Source organism: Acartia tonsa, chromosome 11 (genome assembly GCF_053477335.1).
Source record: "Acartia tonsa isolate MP-2025a chromosome 11, ASM5347733v1, whole genome shotgun sequence".
Lineage (NCBI taxonomy): Eukaryota > Metazoa > Arthropoda > Copepoda > Calanoida > Acartiidae > Acartia > Acartia tonsa.
Window position 1 is genome coordinate 9,941,424 of NC_137270.1, and position 14,102 is coordinate 9,955,525.

The following is a 14,102-nucleotide window of genomic DNA, read 5'->3' on the forward strand; positions in this document are numbered from 1 at the left end:
GTTGTTCCATCTCCAACCAGAGCCTAGTCATACAGGGTGTCAGGTATGTTCCTATCATCTCCTACCAGAGCCTAGTCATACAGGGTGTCAGGTATGTTGTTCCATTTACTTTAAATACTGCTATAACTGTAAGTCTTATCCCCTTAACGCCTCTATGGGCATTTCAAGGATTAGAGGGTTGACCCACCAACGACCATTTTTAAGGATAAAACAATTGATAAAAAAAAGACTTCTATATTATTAAGTAAAGACAAACAGACAAATATCCTGTTGCTTTTTTAAAAAATTAATTTTGATTGTCAACTTTTAATCTAACTTTAATTCTTTCTACATTAAATAAATCCACACTATAGATAATAGATACGTATAAACTTTCTGCAAAGATAGGTTTACCTGTAGATATTTGGATTTTACATTAATATGCTGTTCTACATTTATTTATCAATTTGATATTTTAAATGAAGCAATATTCTTTACAAAATTTATTATGAAACATATTTAATTAGCTTTTTTGTATAAAAATAATATATAATGTAATATTCTTTTTATTATGAAGCTGTCATTAATTTAGACATAAAAATCTATACTTAAAACATACTAATCAATCAACATATTACAAATACAATGGTTAAAGTCATAGATAAAAGGAAATGTAAAAAAATTAACATTTTTCTAACATACTCAAATACATTGTGTGATATTGTCAAAAAAAACTAACGATGATTTACTAATCTGACCTAAAAGTAAAAAAGTTTTGCTTTTAGAAAAACAGCCTTAACAATTATAAAAAGCAAGTCAAAACTTTTAAAATGCTTAGAAATTGAAAGCATTTTTTGGTTTTAAAATCCTTGAAAATATTAAGTTAATAAGAATTTAATATTTTACTTCATGGAAAGTGAGGCAAAATATGTCGATATCCTAAAACTAAGCATATTAAAAATTATTTCAAACAATGTCAATATATGGTAAAGGTAATAAGATTAAAATATAAAAATACCCACAAATATTAATATCAAAACTCTGAAGCAATATAAGAAAATTTCTTTATAAGCTGCTTCGCCACTAGTAATTGCATCTAAGATCTCTGTCACAGTGCCTTCGAACGTGCTTTGACTTTAGTGTCAGAACCTATATTTGGACATAGTGCATTTCATTACCCTAGGTTAGGTAACTTCATTTCACTTTTCAATAAAATCTAAAATGCAGCGGTTTTTGAGAAAATTAAATTTAAAAATTTCAAGTTCATTTTTTACCCACTAGGAGTTACCGCATAATAATGACAAGAAAAGCAAAGATTATTTATTTAAAATTTTGAACAACTTTGCTTTTATAAAGTCAGTCATAAAACCTCTCTATATATGATTTATTTAAGGCTGAATTTCCGTGACCTTAGCAAAGCAATTGATAAAAATGGCCATTAATTAACTCACTTCAGGAGTGGTTTTATGAAGAACTTATAAAAGCAAAGTTGTTCAAAATTCTAAATAAATAATCTTTGCTTTTCTTGTCATGATTATGCGGTAACTCCTAGTGGGTGAAAATTGAACTTGAAATTTTCAAATTTAATTTTCTCAAAAACCGCTGCATTTTAGATTTTATTGAAAAGTGAAATGAAGTTACCTAACCTAGGGTAATGAAATGCACTATGTCCCAATTTAGGTTCTGACACTAAAGTCAAAGCACCTTCGAAGGCACTGTGTCTGTATTTAAAGAGTCTTAAATAAAGAAAAAAAAGTGTAGAATAGAATCGAGGTAGAAGAATCTGCCTGGCTAGCCAAAAATAAAATTGGATATTTTGATAGTACCAAGAGTTCATTTGGCTTTTAGTAAAATCACATGATTTCAGAAATTATCAAGACGTAATATTCAAATAAACCTCCTTATTCAATAATCTGGACGTTCAAAGTAAAAAAAGCCTCTTTATTAAAATAAAACATATAAAATATTTTTTAAAAAATAACTTAATAAGCGTTTATTTAGCTTGTCAGTCAGTTTATAATGAAGTATTCAAAATAGAAAATAAAATCAAGGAGAACGTAAATAACAAGGTGTTTGTTTAAACTGTTAAAAATACCCTTGTGATAAACCATTAGAAATAAATACCCTATTTTTGTATAAACCTTAAGATTTCTATAACTACTGAACTGATTAAGTTCACTTTTTAAATTTAGGCTATTTTTACAATATTCGATGCAACTACAGTCATTTACAAAGCAAAGCTTTTTAACATTCATGATATGTCTATCAGCATATAATTTTTTCTATTAATAATGAATTTACTGTTTTGTTTGCGCGCCTAAGAAAAAGGAATAATTCTTATTTGTAGTTTATTTGAGAAAATTGGAAGGGGAATATAAAAGTGATAATAGAAATAGACGGAAAAGGAAAAAGAAAAAGAAAAAAATTAAATTAATTAACTTTTATCAGTGCTAAGACACTAATTGTGATCAATTACGAACCTATAAAACAGTTCCACTTTCAAAGTAAAATTCAACAGCCTAATTTAATTGCAAGATATTTGTCTTGACGACCCAATATCTTCGGTAAAGAGTCTTGCCTACATGTCTTATTAAATATCATGACGTTTTCTGTTTTACTTTATGTTATCTATAGGGATCTAAAGAGATAGGACAACGGACGACAAATATATGTAATTACACCCAATGATGATTTACAAAAATACCTGTTTTAAAGATTAAAATCTAATTATTGGTTGAAAAATTTAGACACTTTAAATTGTAAACAACCAATTAAGATTTAAGAAATGTCCCCAAAGTTATTAAGCTAACATATGAAAATTTGGGTATCAGTGTAATTTACAGTCTAATCTCCCCTCCCTACCTTATCATCCCTTAAAAAAAGGTTTATTCATTTTGACCTGCAATAGCAAATTATTTTGCCTCTTTTCTAGTAACTTTAATTGTGAAAGGAAACAGTAGGAAATGCAATTTATTGAAGATTGAAGCGGAATTTCTGTGAATTTTTACAACCTTCAAGTCCAGGGGAGCAAAGGTGCAAATTTTTGCCAGCACTAACTTCAACTGGTATCCATACAAGTTCATATTAGAGGATCAACAAGAAAAGAGTTTACTATTGGAATTTTACATAGGGTGAGAAGGGTTTAAACAGCAATAACTTAATTTTTCTGTAAGGAATGATATTTTTAATGGAGTGCTATTTTCTATGGAAGATATTTTATAATACAAAGTAAAAAACAGAACAATCGTTTTTAATTAATATTTTTCTTGGAATTATTGGTGATTTAGGGTAAGTACAAGTAATTTGATAAATTGGTAAATTTTAGGAGTAAAGAAGGATTGTATATCAATTCATTTGTCTCCTCCTTTATGGACAAAATAAAATCAAGCTCTTTTACTACTCCATTTAATTTTTCTACTTAGACACAAAAGTCTAATCCTCCTAACATGGAGGAACAGTGTAAGGTTTAAGGATATTCTTTTTTTTTAACATTTCTTTACATTTTCCTATATTTTCTTTACTACCTTCTAGTTATCTACCCTCCCCTTGCTCATACCCCTTCTCCCATCCTACTCTAACTTTCTAAATTGCCATTTCTTTAAGCTTTTCTTTGACTTGCAATGCCTGTTAGTCTGTAAGTATAGAGAGTAATTATTATTTACTTTATGTCTTTTTGTCAATACTTTTTGTGAGCATTGAGTATCTTATATTTTCTACAAAGAAACTTTTATTTTTCTCAGCTGCTATATAAGATAGAAGGCTAAAGTTTACCAACAGCCTGTTCATTGTTCATAAAAAAAGATTTGACTCTTATAATAGACTTAAATTCTTAAAGTTGACTGTTGTATGAGCTATTCATCTTTAAAGATTTGCATGACTTCAATTTACTATGTCCGTAGGCCTGTTCAACTTTTCTCGATATTCAAATAAGATTTGTGTTGATATTCTTGGGCTGGATATGTTCATCTTTGTTTCAAATTTGAAAGACTTGATTTTCAATTTGATTGTAAATGAAATTGCAAGTTAAATTGAAGGTTATTCTGCAAGGGTCAAATTTATTATGCCAATACTCATTTCAGGCTGACTGAATATCAAACAAGGATACCAACATCCATAAGGTGAAGCTATAAAGTCAGAAGAAAGAACTATCGTAAATAACTCTTTTAGAGTGTCATAACTTAAGCAGACAGTAATTTGTAAATATAAACAAGTTTGTTAGAAAATTGCTTAAGTACAGTATACAGTAAAAGGACATACTTTCATTGAAAGGATTTGATAAAAGAGATGCCTCGCTAATAAAATTGTATTTAAATAATAGAGTTGCTACGCTTCCTAAATATAACTGTTATAGGAATCATCGTACAAAGTTTGAAATTGATAGGACAACGTAAAGAAGGAGGAACCGACCCTAATCATAGAAAATATTCGCTTCAAAATATATTAAGAGATGAAAATTAGAATAGGAGTTGACATTAGACTGTAAATTAAAGTTTTATACACACGTTCTCTCATTTTAGGCTAAAACATTTAAATCTTGATTGACTAATCTTGAAAAAGATTACTCGGTAAAATTGGAACATTCCGTCAACATTATTGGTTAGAAAGTATATTTTGGTTAAAAAGGGTATCGACTTTTTTATTTAAGCGATATTTTTAAGTCACCTATTACAGTGAAATTCTCAATGCTTTGCAAGGAGAAATGATATTTTTCACGGTTTTGTCTTTCGTATTATGAGATTTAATCATATCTTACTGAATATTTTATCAAAATTAATCCTCTCTAAGCTTTGATGGATAATTGACTATTTAATGTTTTAAATCTCTTATTTCAGGGCTGAAGATGCGGGTAACTACAGCTGTATTGCCTACAATGTGGAGGGAGGCTCAGAATCTGATTCTATACATCTTATTTCAGGGCTGAAGATGCGGGTAACTACAGCTGTATTGCCTATAATGTGGAGGGTGGCTCAGAATCTGATTCTATACATCTTATTTCAGGGCTGAAGATGCGGGTAACTACAGCTGTATTGCCTATAATGTGGAGGGTGGCTCAGAATCTGATTCTATACATCTTATTTCAGGGCTAAAGATGCGGGTAACTACAGCTGTATTGCCTATAATGTGGAGGGTGGCTCAGAATCTGATTCTATACATCTTATTTCAGGGCTGATGATGCGGGTAACTACAGCTGTATTGCCTATAATGTGGAGGGTGGCTCAGAATCTGATTCTATACATCTTATTTCAGGGCTGATGATGCGGATAACTACAGTTGTATTGCCTGCAATGTGGAGGGTGGCTCAGAATCTGATTCTGTACATCTTATTTCAGGGCTGATGATGCGGATAACTACAGTTGTATTGCCTATAATGTGGAGGGTGGCTCAGAATCTGATTCTGTACATCTTATTTCAGGGCTGAAGATGCGGGTAACTACAGCTGTATTGCCTATAATGTGGAGGGTGGCTCAGAATCTGATTCTATGCATCTTATTTCAGGGCTGAAGATGCGGGTAACTACAGCTGTATTGCCTATAATGTGGAGGGTGGCTCAGAATCTGATTCTATACATCTTATTTCAGGGCTGAAGATGCGGGTAACTACAGCTGTATTGCCTACAATGTGGAAGGAGGCTCAGAATCTGATTCTATTCATCTTGATGTTATGTGTAAGTATTTCTTAAAGCGAAGCTTTTCTATAATTAGGATCGGTTCATCCTTTTATAACTTCGGAATCGTTAGTCCTTTATCTTAAATTAGACATTTAGAATTGTCCTATCGATTTCGAACTTTGCTGGATGATACCTATGATGAACAGTTGGGTACGATTTTGAAAGCGTAGCAACTCTATAATCGTTACCAGTATGTCATACGCCAATTTAAATCCTTTTGTTATGTGATATAATTATCCTATTCGTCTGATTTTTTGGAATATTGTTGTAAGCGAAACATCTCCTTTATCAAATCCTAAAAATGTAAATATGTCCATAAACAGTATCCTGTATTTAAGCAGTTTTGCAATGAATTTACTTACAATTGTGTTTCGACTTATACATTTATATTCTGCTTATTCAGTTCTAACACTCTTCAAGTGTTGATGTTAGTTTGTCCTTCCATTTTAGAGCTTCGCTCTTATGGATGGTTTCATCCTTATTTTATAGCAAAGCTACTTTATAATTATTTGCAAGACCGTCAGTTCGTAACGTCATGTATATTACAACTTACTTGGTTCGTCGGTCTGTCGTTCGTACTAATAAAACGTATATTTATATATTATTTTTATTTAAGGTTTCTCGATTTTCTTTGTCCATCATTCTTTCTCTTTTTTTCTTTATGATTGACCATAGACCGGTTGCTTTGTAACTCACTTTGTCCGTTTGTGCACGCATTATTTTTGTTGTACGTTATGTTCAACAATATGTTTTGATGCTATTTTGGAATATATTAAATTGTAATAATTTTGAAATAGAAAATGTTTGTTAATGTTAGTTAAAAATATAAGAATCTAATATTTTCCTCGTATTTTGAACACATACACGAAGGTATGGTTAGTCTGAAACTAATTTCAATAAAAAATTATTTATTTCGAATATATGACATCGGCTAAAGGTGACTAGACTATTCCTTACGGTGGGGGTGAAGGTAGCGGGACAAAGTGTCTCAAAAATCATACATATGACTTTATAAAATGAAGGAGATGAGAGGAGAAGTGGGAAAGTAAACTCATAAAAAAGAGATGGATAATTCCCATTTTTATGACGTCACATGGCTTATTTTTAAGACACTTTGTCCCGCTACAAGGTACTGTTAGCTTAGACAAGATGCGTCGTAGTTTGGCGTTAAATAGCTTCTTCGAAACCGCCGGGGTCCAGCTTTTAAAAAGCCGAATTACTTGGTGGCTGAAAAAGCCAACCTGTGGCACATTTATGACTCACATTTACCAACATTCTAAAATAAAAGGTAATAGCCACGAAAAAAGTCTTAATTATACCATATGAATACCATATGACATCTTAATTACACTATAAAACTACACTTGTAATACCACCCACCCACCCCCCCTTATTTTCTAATCTATTGAAGATTTACACATACATATTGGTGGCAGAATTGTTTTTTTATCCATACTGTATCGCCATATTCCTGCCTATATATAAACGCATCATGTTTCTCTAAAGAGTTGAAATCCTCTTTCCTCTTTGATCTCAATAGCTAAATTATTTTATCCACATTCAAAATGAAAAAAAAGTAAAGTTCACATTTTTTCATTTAAGAAGCGAAGCTTCTATACAATACTAAATTTGTGTGTTGTCCTTTGTATTCTTATTGTCATAAAACTTTGCCTGATTCCTGTTATAAAAAGGTATAAACTAGTAAAAACTCTATATTTTGTCAATTTAAACCTTTGTTCATATTCCATGTCCTATAGGTATATTTTTTTACTTTTACTTTTTCAAAACTGTAGAGTTCACTTTAAAAACATCAGGTTTATTTATATTTTGTCTATAAAAATTATTAGATTAACCCAATGTACTTTGCTTTCCAAATTTTGGTTTTTAGCAGCTTCCCTAGTACCTAATCGATCACATAATTCCCCAATAAATTTTATTTCAATTTAAAAAAAAAGTGGGGGAGGTGTTATAGCATTGTTTTATTTATGTTCAAGTTAGGTTAGGATACTGGGTAGTCTTGCAGGGATAGAGCACCGCTGGTTAAGCATGAAGAAAAAAACAAATTTCTAATAAAACTGAAGAAGTCGGGTTTCTTTGAGAAGAAGCACAGAACCTATTTGTTTACTAGATGCAATCTATTCTTTGATTTGAAAAACTGCTAAAATATTAATAAATATCAAATATTTGAATTTTGAAAAATAATAAATTTATAATTAGAAACAGTCTATCAAAGATTGCACAAATCTTATTGAAGAACAAGTATTCTGAAAATTAAATAGTAAAAATTACAAATTATTAAATGTAAGAATTTTTATTATTTTTTATTATAATTAATAGGTTAAAAAAGGGGATAGAATGATCAAAATATTTAAGGCTAGAGAGGCATATTTTGCAGTTTTAGAGATATAAATTAACATTGTTTAGATAGTGTTATCCATAAATAGACCGCTTAAAAATTGAGGAGTGTAATCTTATGTATTTTTAAAAATTTAGAGGGGATAAAATGAGTGGTTATAAATATAGGTGAACACCCCTTTACCTTTACCCCTTGGACTTCTAATACTACTAATGAAAGAGTTACCGTTACATAAAAGATTCCTATAGTAATTGAACAGTGAATATAAAGTAAAGAACTAAGTCGACCGCGCTTATATAGATAGATATGTATTTCAACATAAGCATACAAAATTATAATAATATTTCTTACACATATTTACATAATTGTATGCATTGTTTGGTACTTTCATAACCTGGGTTGGCCGTTGCGAAAGCTGGAAGTACCGATTTAAGACAAACATATTCAAATGATTTTTAAAAATGTTTCTAGCTACATAGAAATTTTAATCAGATAATTATATTGGATATATACATACTAGAGTTGGCTCGATATAACTATCTCCCTATTGGCTAGTTTTCTATATGCATATATATTTCTCAATAAATCTATTTTCCTCACCCGGCATTACTATTTAAACGGAAGTAAATATTTAATAATTTAAATGATCTTAAAAAGATCTTTTAAATTATATTTCTTTCTTTACATTACCATCACCAAAGGGTTTATTATATGATTACAATTTTAGTTCAATATTTGAACACACAAAGTGTCGCCACAATCGAATTCTTTTAAAACAGAGTTTTCTTAAATTTATTATATCATAAATTTAAATTTTCTTTTTTATGATTAGAAATTAAATACTTCATTATAATGTAAATAGCAAGATGAAATGAAAAAAAATGAATTTGTTTTTAATAAAGTAAAATAATGGGTCTTATCGTTCTGGGCAATGAGAGTTTATTATGGATTATTGGAGCACTATGAGTTATCAACAAATAGTCCTTGGAAAACTTGAGCTCGTTTATAGACATTTATTTCCTATATAGATCTGACATGGATCTTGAAGCAATTAAGCAGGCCGTTTTGTACAGGTTAAAAATGGGAAGATTTCATTAAATAAAAGTTATCGCAAATATACTTAGTAAATAATAACATATAAATAGGTTTAAATAGAATAAATATATAGTAAGGTATTAATGATGCTATTTACACTATGATACAATGGGGTTAGAGAAATGGTAAAATTTTGAGAGAAAATTAAGGCAAATTTTAATTATAATTAAAATCAACAATCCTTTTTATATTTCTGCCTGATATTTAGAAAAAATATAATCTTTTTATAGTTTGTTATTAATGGTTTTATTCCTAAAGGTGGTGAATTGAAATAAAATGCAATTTACCTATCCCTTATTTTTGGTGGGTATAAATTTGTGAAATGTCTCCTGAATTCTTCAAATTTTACCACGTCAAGCATAGTATCAATACAAAACAGTAGCAATTATTATTACATTTATATTTTTTTAAACTTTCCTTTGCTGTCCATTAATTATGTTTTATTAGACGCTAGGCCCCTCTAGTGACACTTTAAAATTGTCTGTGACAAGATCAGCGATTTTTTTATTTTTGTTTCCACGATACTGGACCGCCCTGCGGAAATATTTGAATAATTTTCGTATTTTTTTGGCGATTTCTCTTGGGAGGGTGTTGGAACCCTACCCTAAAATGGTTATAGGCCTTCCTAGGATCTATGAGAAGCTACTCTGTAAAAGAGAACTTTGTCGGGTTAGAGGTAGGCGAGATACTTCGGTACAGACAGACAGCGAGACATCCTGTTACTATATTGCTGTTAAGGATACTAGCGACTACGTCACTAGAGGCCTCTAGTGGCACTAAATGTTTGTTTATTATTTCAAATATTTAATTTGAGAAATAATTGTCTATGTTGCGTTCAAGTTTCTACGAAAAGCGAGAAGATTTTTAAAATTTTTGATTTTTTTGTGATTCCCTTGTGAGGGTGGTGGTACCCTCCCCCAAAATAGTCATAAACATTCCCGGGACCTATGAGTAGTTACCCTGCAAAGAGGACCCGATCGGTTTAGCGGATAGCAAAATCCTTCGGTACAGACTGACAAACAAACAGACATCCTGTTACTTTATTTACGAATTAAGTATGCAGCACATGATAAATCAAAATTAGATATAAATCTATATTTTTTGGAAATATTTTCTGTGTAGAAACACTTTTAATAATTTTGATATTTCATGCCAGGCCATAATAAACAGGGAGATGACATCTACAAAAATAAATTTTATCTGCAACAATTTTAGATATTGCATATTCTTCTTATTTGACAACTAGTGTTATACTTAAGGCATATTATCCCTATTCTTTTTAAAAGCGAAGCTTTTCTATAATTAGGGTCGGTCCGTCCGTCCGTCCGTCCGTCCGTCTGTCCGTACGTCCGTACGTCCGTCCGTCCGTCCTTCCGAGATAGTTAGCTTTTATTCGTTAATTTTAACAGGTTAGAATTGTCCTATCGATTCCAAACTTTGCATAATGATTCCTGTAGTAGTTAGGTACAATTTAGAAAGCGTAACAACTCTATAATCAATACCAGAATGTCCGTACGTCCATTTGAAACATGTCTATTTTTAACTTTTTTGACAACAATTTTTTGTATGTTAAAATGATCGGATTCTTCTGATTTTTTGAAAACTGATTCCTATTACAACAAGGTACAATGTTATAAGCAAAGCATCTTTAAAAACAAGTCTCAAAAATAGGTATGTCCTCAAACAGTATCATCTATTTATGCAGTTTTGCAACAAATTTACTTACAATATGTTTGTACTGATGCATCAATATTCTGCTAATTTAGTTCTGACAATCTACAAGTGTTAATGTTCGTTTGTCCTTCCTTTTCAGAGCTTCGCTTTTATGGATGTTGTCATCCTTGTTATAATTATCAATTTTTTATCAATTTTATTATTATGTAACGTCATTTATATTGAATTTAAGTTTTAATGCTCATCAAAAATCTTATTGATATTTTTTTTACAGATAAGTATTCTGCTAGTTAAGGAATATAATTAGACCTACTATATTTTAAATATTAACCTCTTGTAACTATAATACAGTCTTATGTTGATTTGATAACAATAAATAACAGAGTTTGATTGAATTGTTTTATATACATTTTTTATTTAAAATATATTTGTGGGTTTATCTACTCTCAAACCCCCTCCAATTAAGTATTGTTTTTATAATGATTCTTCGATATAACCTTATGCCTAATTTTCCGTGTAATCAGCATTTAAAGATTTAAAGCTCATAAAGATATTAAAATCACTTACTATGTTTTTAAGATATGTCCTTTTTTGCTTTTCTATAAAGTTTACCCCCTCCACTATCTCCTAAAAAACTTTCTGCTATGCCCTTGTTTTCTCCTATTCCCAGGCAATTTCTATAAATTCTGAGAACTTTGCAAAATAAGAAAATCTAATATTTCAATTTTAAAAAGATTTTATCTTCTATCTTCAGATAGATTTTATAATTTTTATATCTGCGTCCTAACTTAAAACAAAAACTGTCACCCACTCTTATTTTCAATTTCGTTTAAAAAAGCGGGTGAGGGTTTCGGTACTTAAGAAGTTGCTATGTTCAAAAATCCGAATAATAACAGCAGCAGCAGAAGCAGTAGTAGTTACTAATTTATAAATGTTATGGTTGAGATAGATTTATAACTGGTAAAAGTCCGAATAATAACGTTACATAGAACATAGAATCTGTGATCTTTTGTAACAAACAAAAACTTTTTTTCTTTTCCTTTACTACATGAGTTTGTGCTAAAATTTGTATTGTACACCTATTTCTTTTCTTTAACACGAAAAAAATCTTCTATAACGGAGCAAATAACTGAATTAGTTTTTTGATACATTCTCTAAAGTAGAGGCATCAAAATTCACAACAAGAAAAACTATTGTTTCTTAATTTTAGATCGACCGAGGTGCGCGACTACACAGAAAATGATTTATGGCATAACACAGGTTAATACTTTCTTTATAACTAGGGGCTAGGCTTCTAGAGGACTCTAGAGGACTCTAGGGGTCCTTGAAGGGGAGGAGAGGTCGACCCTCCACTTTTATATGTAGTTTTAAATTCAAAAGAGTTTTAAAAGTTGAGGGGAGGGGGTTGATAATTTTTTCTTGGAAAGGGATTAGTACCCTCTCCAATAATAGTTATTAAACTTTCTAGGAACTATGAGAAGGTACCCTGTAAAGGAGAACCTATGCAATAATACATTAACGATTTAATTTTAATAATTTAATGTTTTATTGTAGGGAGAGACCGCCTATATATCCTGTCAAGTAGATTCAAAACCAAAGGCTGATCAAATTCTGTGGTATATGAACACTACTTCAGGTACCTATCTATCTATTTCTATCGATACCTAGCTATCTATTTATCTATGTCAAGTAGATTCAAAACCAAAAGTATATCAAATTCTCTGGTATATGAATACTACTTCAGGTACCTACCTATCTATTTCTATCTATTTTCTATCTGTCTATCTATCTCTCTATTAATGTAAAATAGTATCAAAGCCAAAAGCAAAACAATTTTTATATAAATTAATACTACTTAAGGTACCTACCTATCTTTCTTTTTATCTATTTATTTATCTATGTCAAGTAGATTCAATCCATCTACATATCTATATTTATGCATATCTATCTTTCCATCTATCTATCCAACTATCTATTCATCTATCTATCCATCTATCTATTCATCTATCAATCCACCAACCAATCCATCTATCTATCTATATAGGTAATAGACTCATGCCAGGTGCTATGTCCACAAATATGGCCGGAGCTAGCTTGCTGTCCTACAAACCTAACTCCCAGGTATTATTATTAATAATATTTTTTCTTCTCTGTAAATGAGGCAAAAGTCATTAAGACACCATTGAAAGCAACCCTTCATTTGAACATTTATACCAAGAAATACAATTAGGTAATATTTACAGAAACATATGTATATCTTCTATATAAGAAGAATCTATACGTCAGTACATCACAAGATAATGTCACTTAGCTTCTCAAAAAATACTCCTGGTACTTATACTTTACTTTAAGGAAAAGCCATATCGATTCATCAGTTAGCAATATTTTTTGCTACAGACACAAAACAAACAGAAAGACAGACATGATGTCACATACATATATATGGATCTAGTTTAGATGTACATACAATTAACTTTCTGCCCCCTTTTCCACGGACATTTTCTTCTGCTAGCAAATAGTTTTCGGCTACTTTGCTGTGTTAAAATTCCCGACACTATTGGTTGATTTTCAAAGACCCAATTGACAGGTCCTTGGGATGGGGACATGCAGTTATTTACTCTAATGATTGTCCTATTATAATTAGAGGGAGGGGAGCCGTTTTAAAGACTTTGACCCCCACAAAGAAAACAATTATGTTAGAGGCGAAGCCAACAATAAAAAGGAAAAGAAGAAAATGTTAAACCTAATTTGTTGCAGATGGACTTTGGGACAATATTGTGTTACGGAGTTAATATTGTGGGCAGACAAACTAAGCCATGTATTTTTCATCTAATCCCAGCAAGTAAGTTTATTGGATAGTTACCTGGATAGATAGATAGCAAAATAGGTAGGGATATAGGTTTATTGTTTTAACTATTACAAAAACCTTAGCAAATTGTAATAATTGAAATATATTTTTTATCCAATCCTATCTTATTGGATAGTTTGCTTTATAATTTAACTAGTAGCTAAGCTTCTAAAGGCATCTACGGGCAATTGAGAGAAGGCGATTTGGGGGTAATATTTGCGATATGTAAGGTGACCGCTGCACCCACTATCAATTTTAGTTTAAAAACAAAAGTAAAAATTGGGGAAAGGGGTTTCTTAATATGTATAGACCTTCACTAAACTAAGTGAGGCATACTGTTACTTTTTAAAAAAGATATTACAGGTATCAGGGTTAAAATTTTAAATTTGAATTGACTGGTCCAGCCGTTTACAAGATCATATTGGACATACACACGCACACACGTATAGGCAACCTACTCTTTGTAGTAACGCAAAATGAAT

The 14,102-nt window shown here is 30.7% G+C and overlaps 1 protein-coding gene across 1 annotated transcript in view; it reads left to right on the plus strand.

The window, feature by feature from the left end:
• LOC145332053 (neural cell adhesion molecule 2-like) overlaps positions 1 to 14,102 on the plus strand; it is an 88,161-nt gene that overhangs the window by 31,632 nt on the left and 42,427 nt on the right. The window contains exons 11-15 of the mRNA XM_080176961.1: positions 5,559 to 5,644; positions 11,983 to 12,032; positions 12,327 to 12,408; positions 12,817 to 12,893; positions 13,530 to 13,614. Of these exons, the coding sequence (XP_080033087.1) occupies positions 5,559 to 5,644; positions 11,983 to 12,032; positions 12,327 to 12,408; positions 12,817 to 12,893; positions 13,530 to 13,614 (380 nt within the window). The remainder of the gene's footprint in view (positions 1 to 5,558; positions 5,645 to 11,982; positions 12,033 to 12,326; positions 12,409 to 12,816; positions 12,894 to 13,529; positions 13,615 to 14,102) is intronic.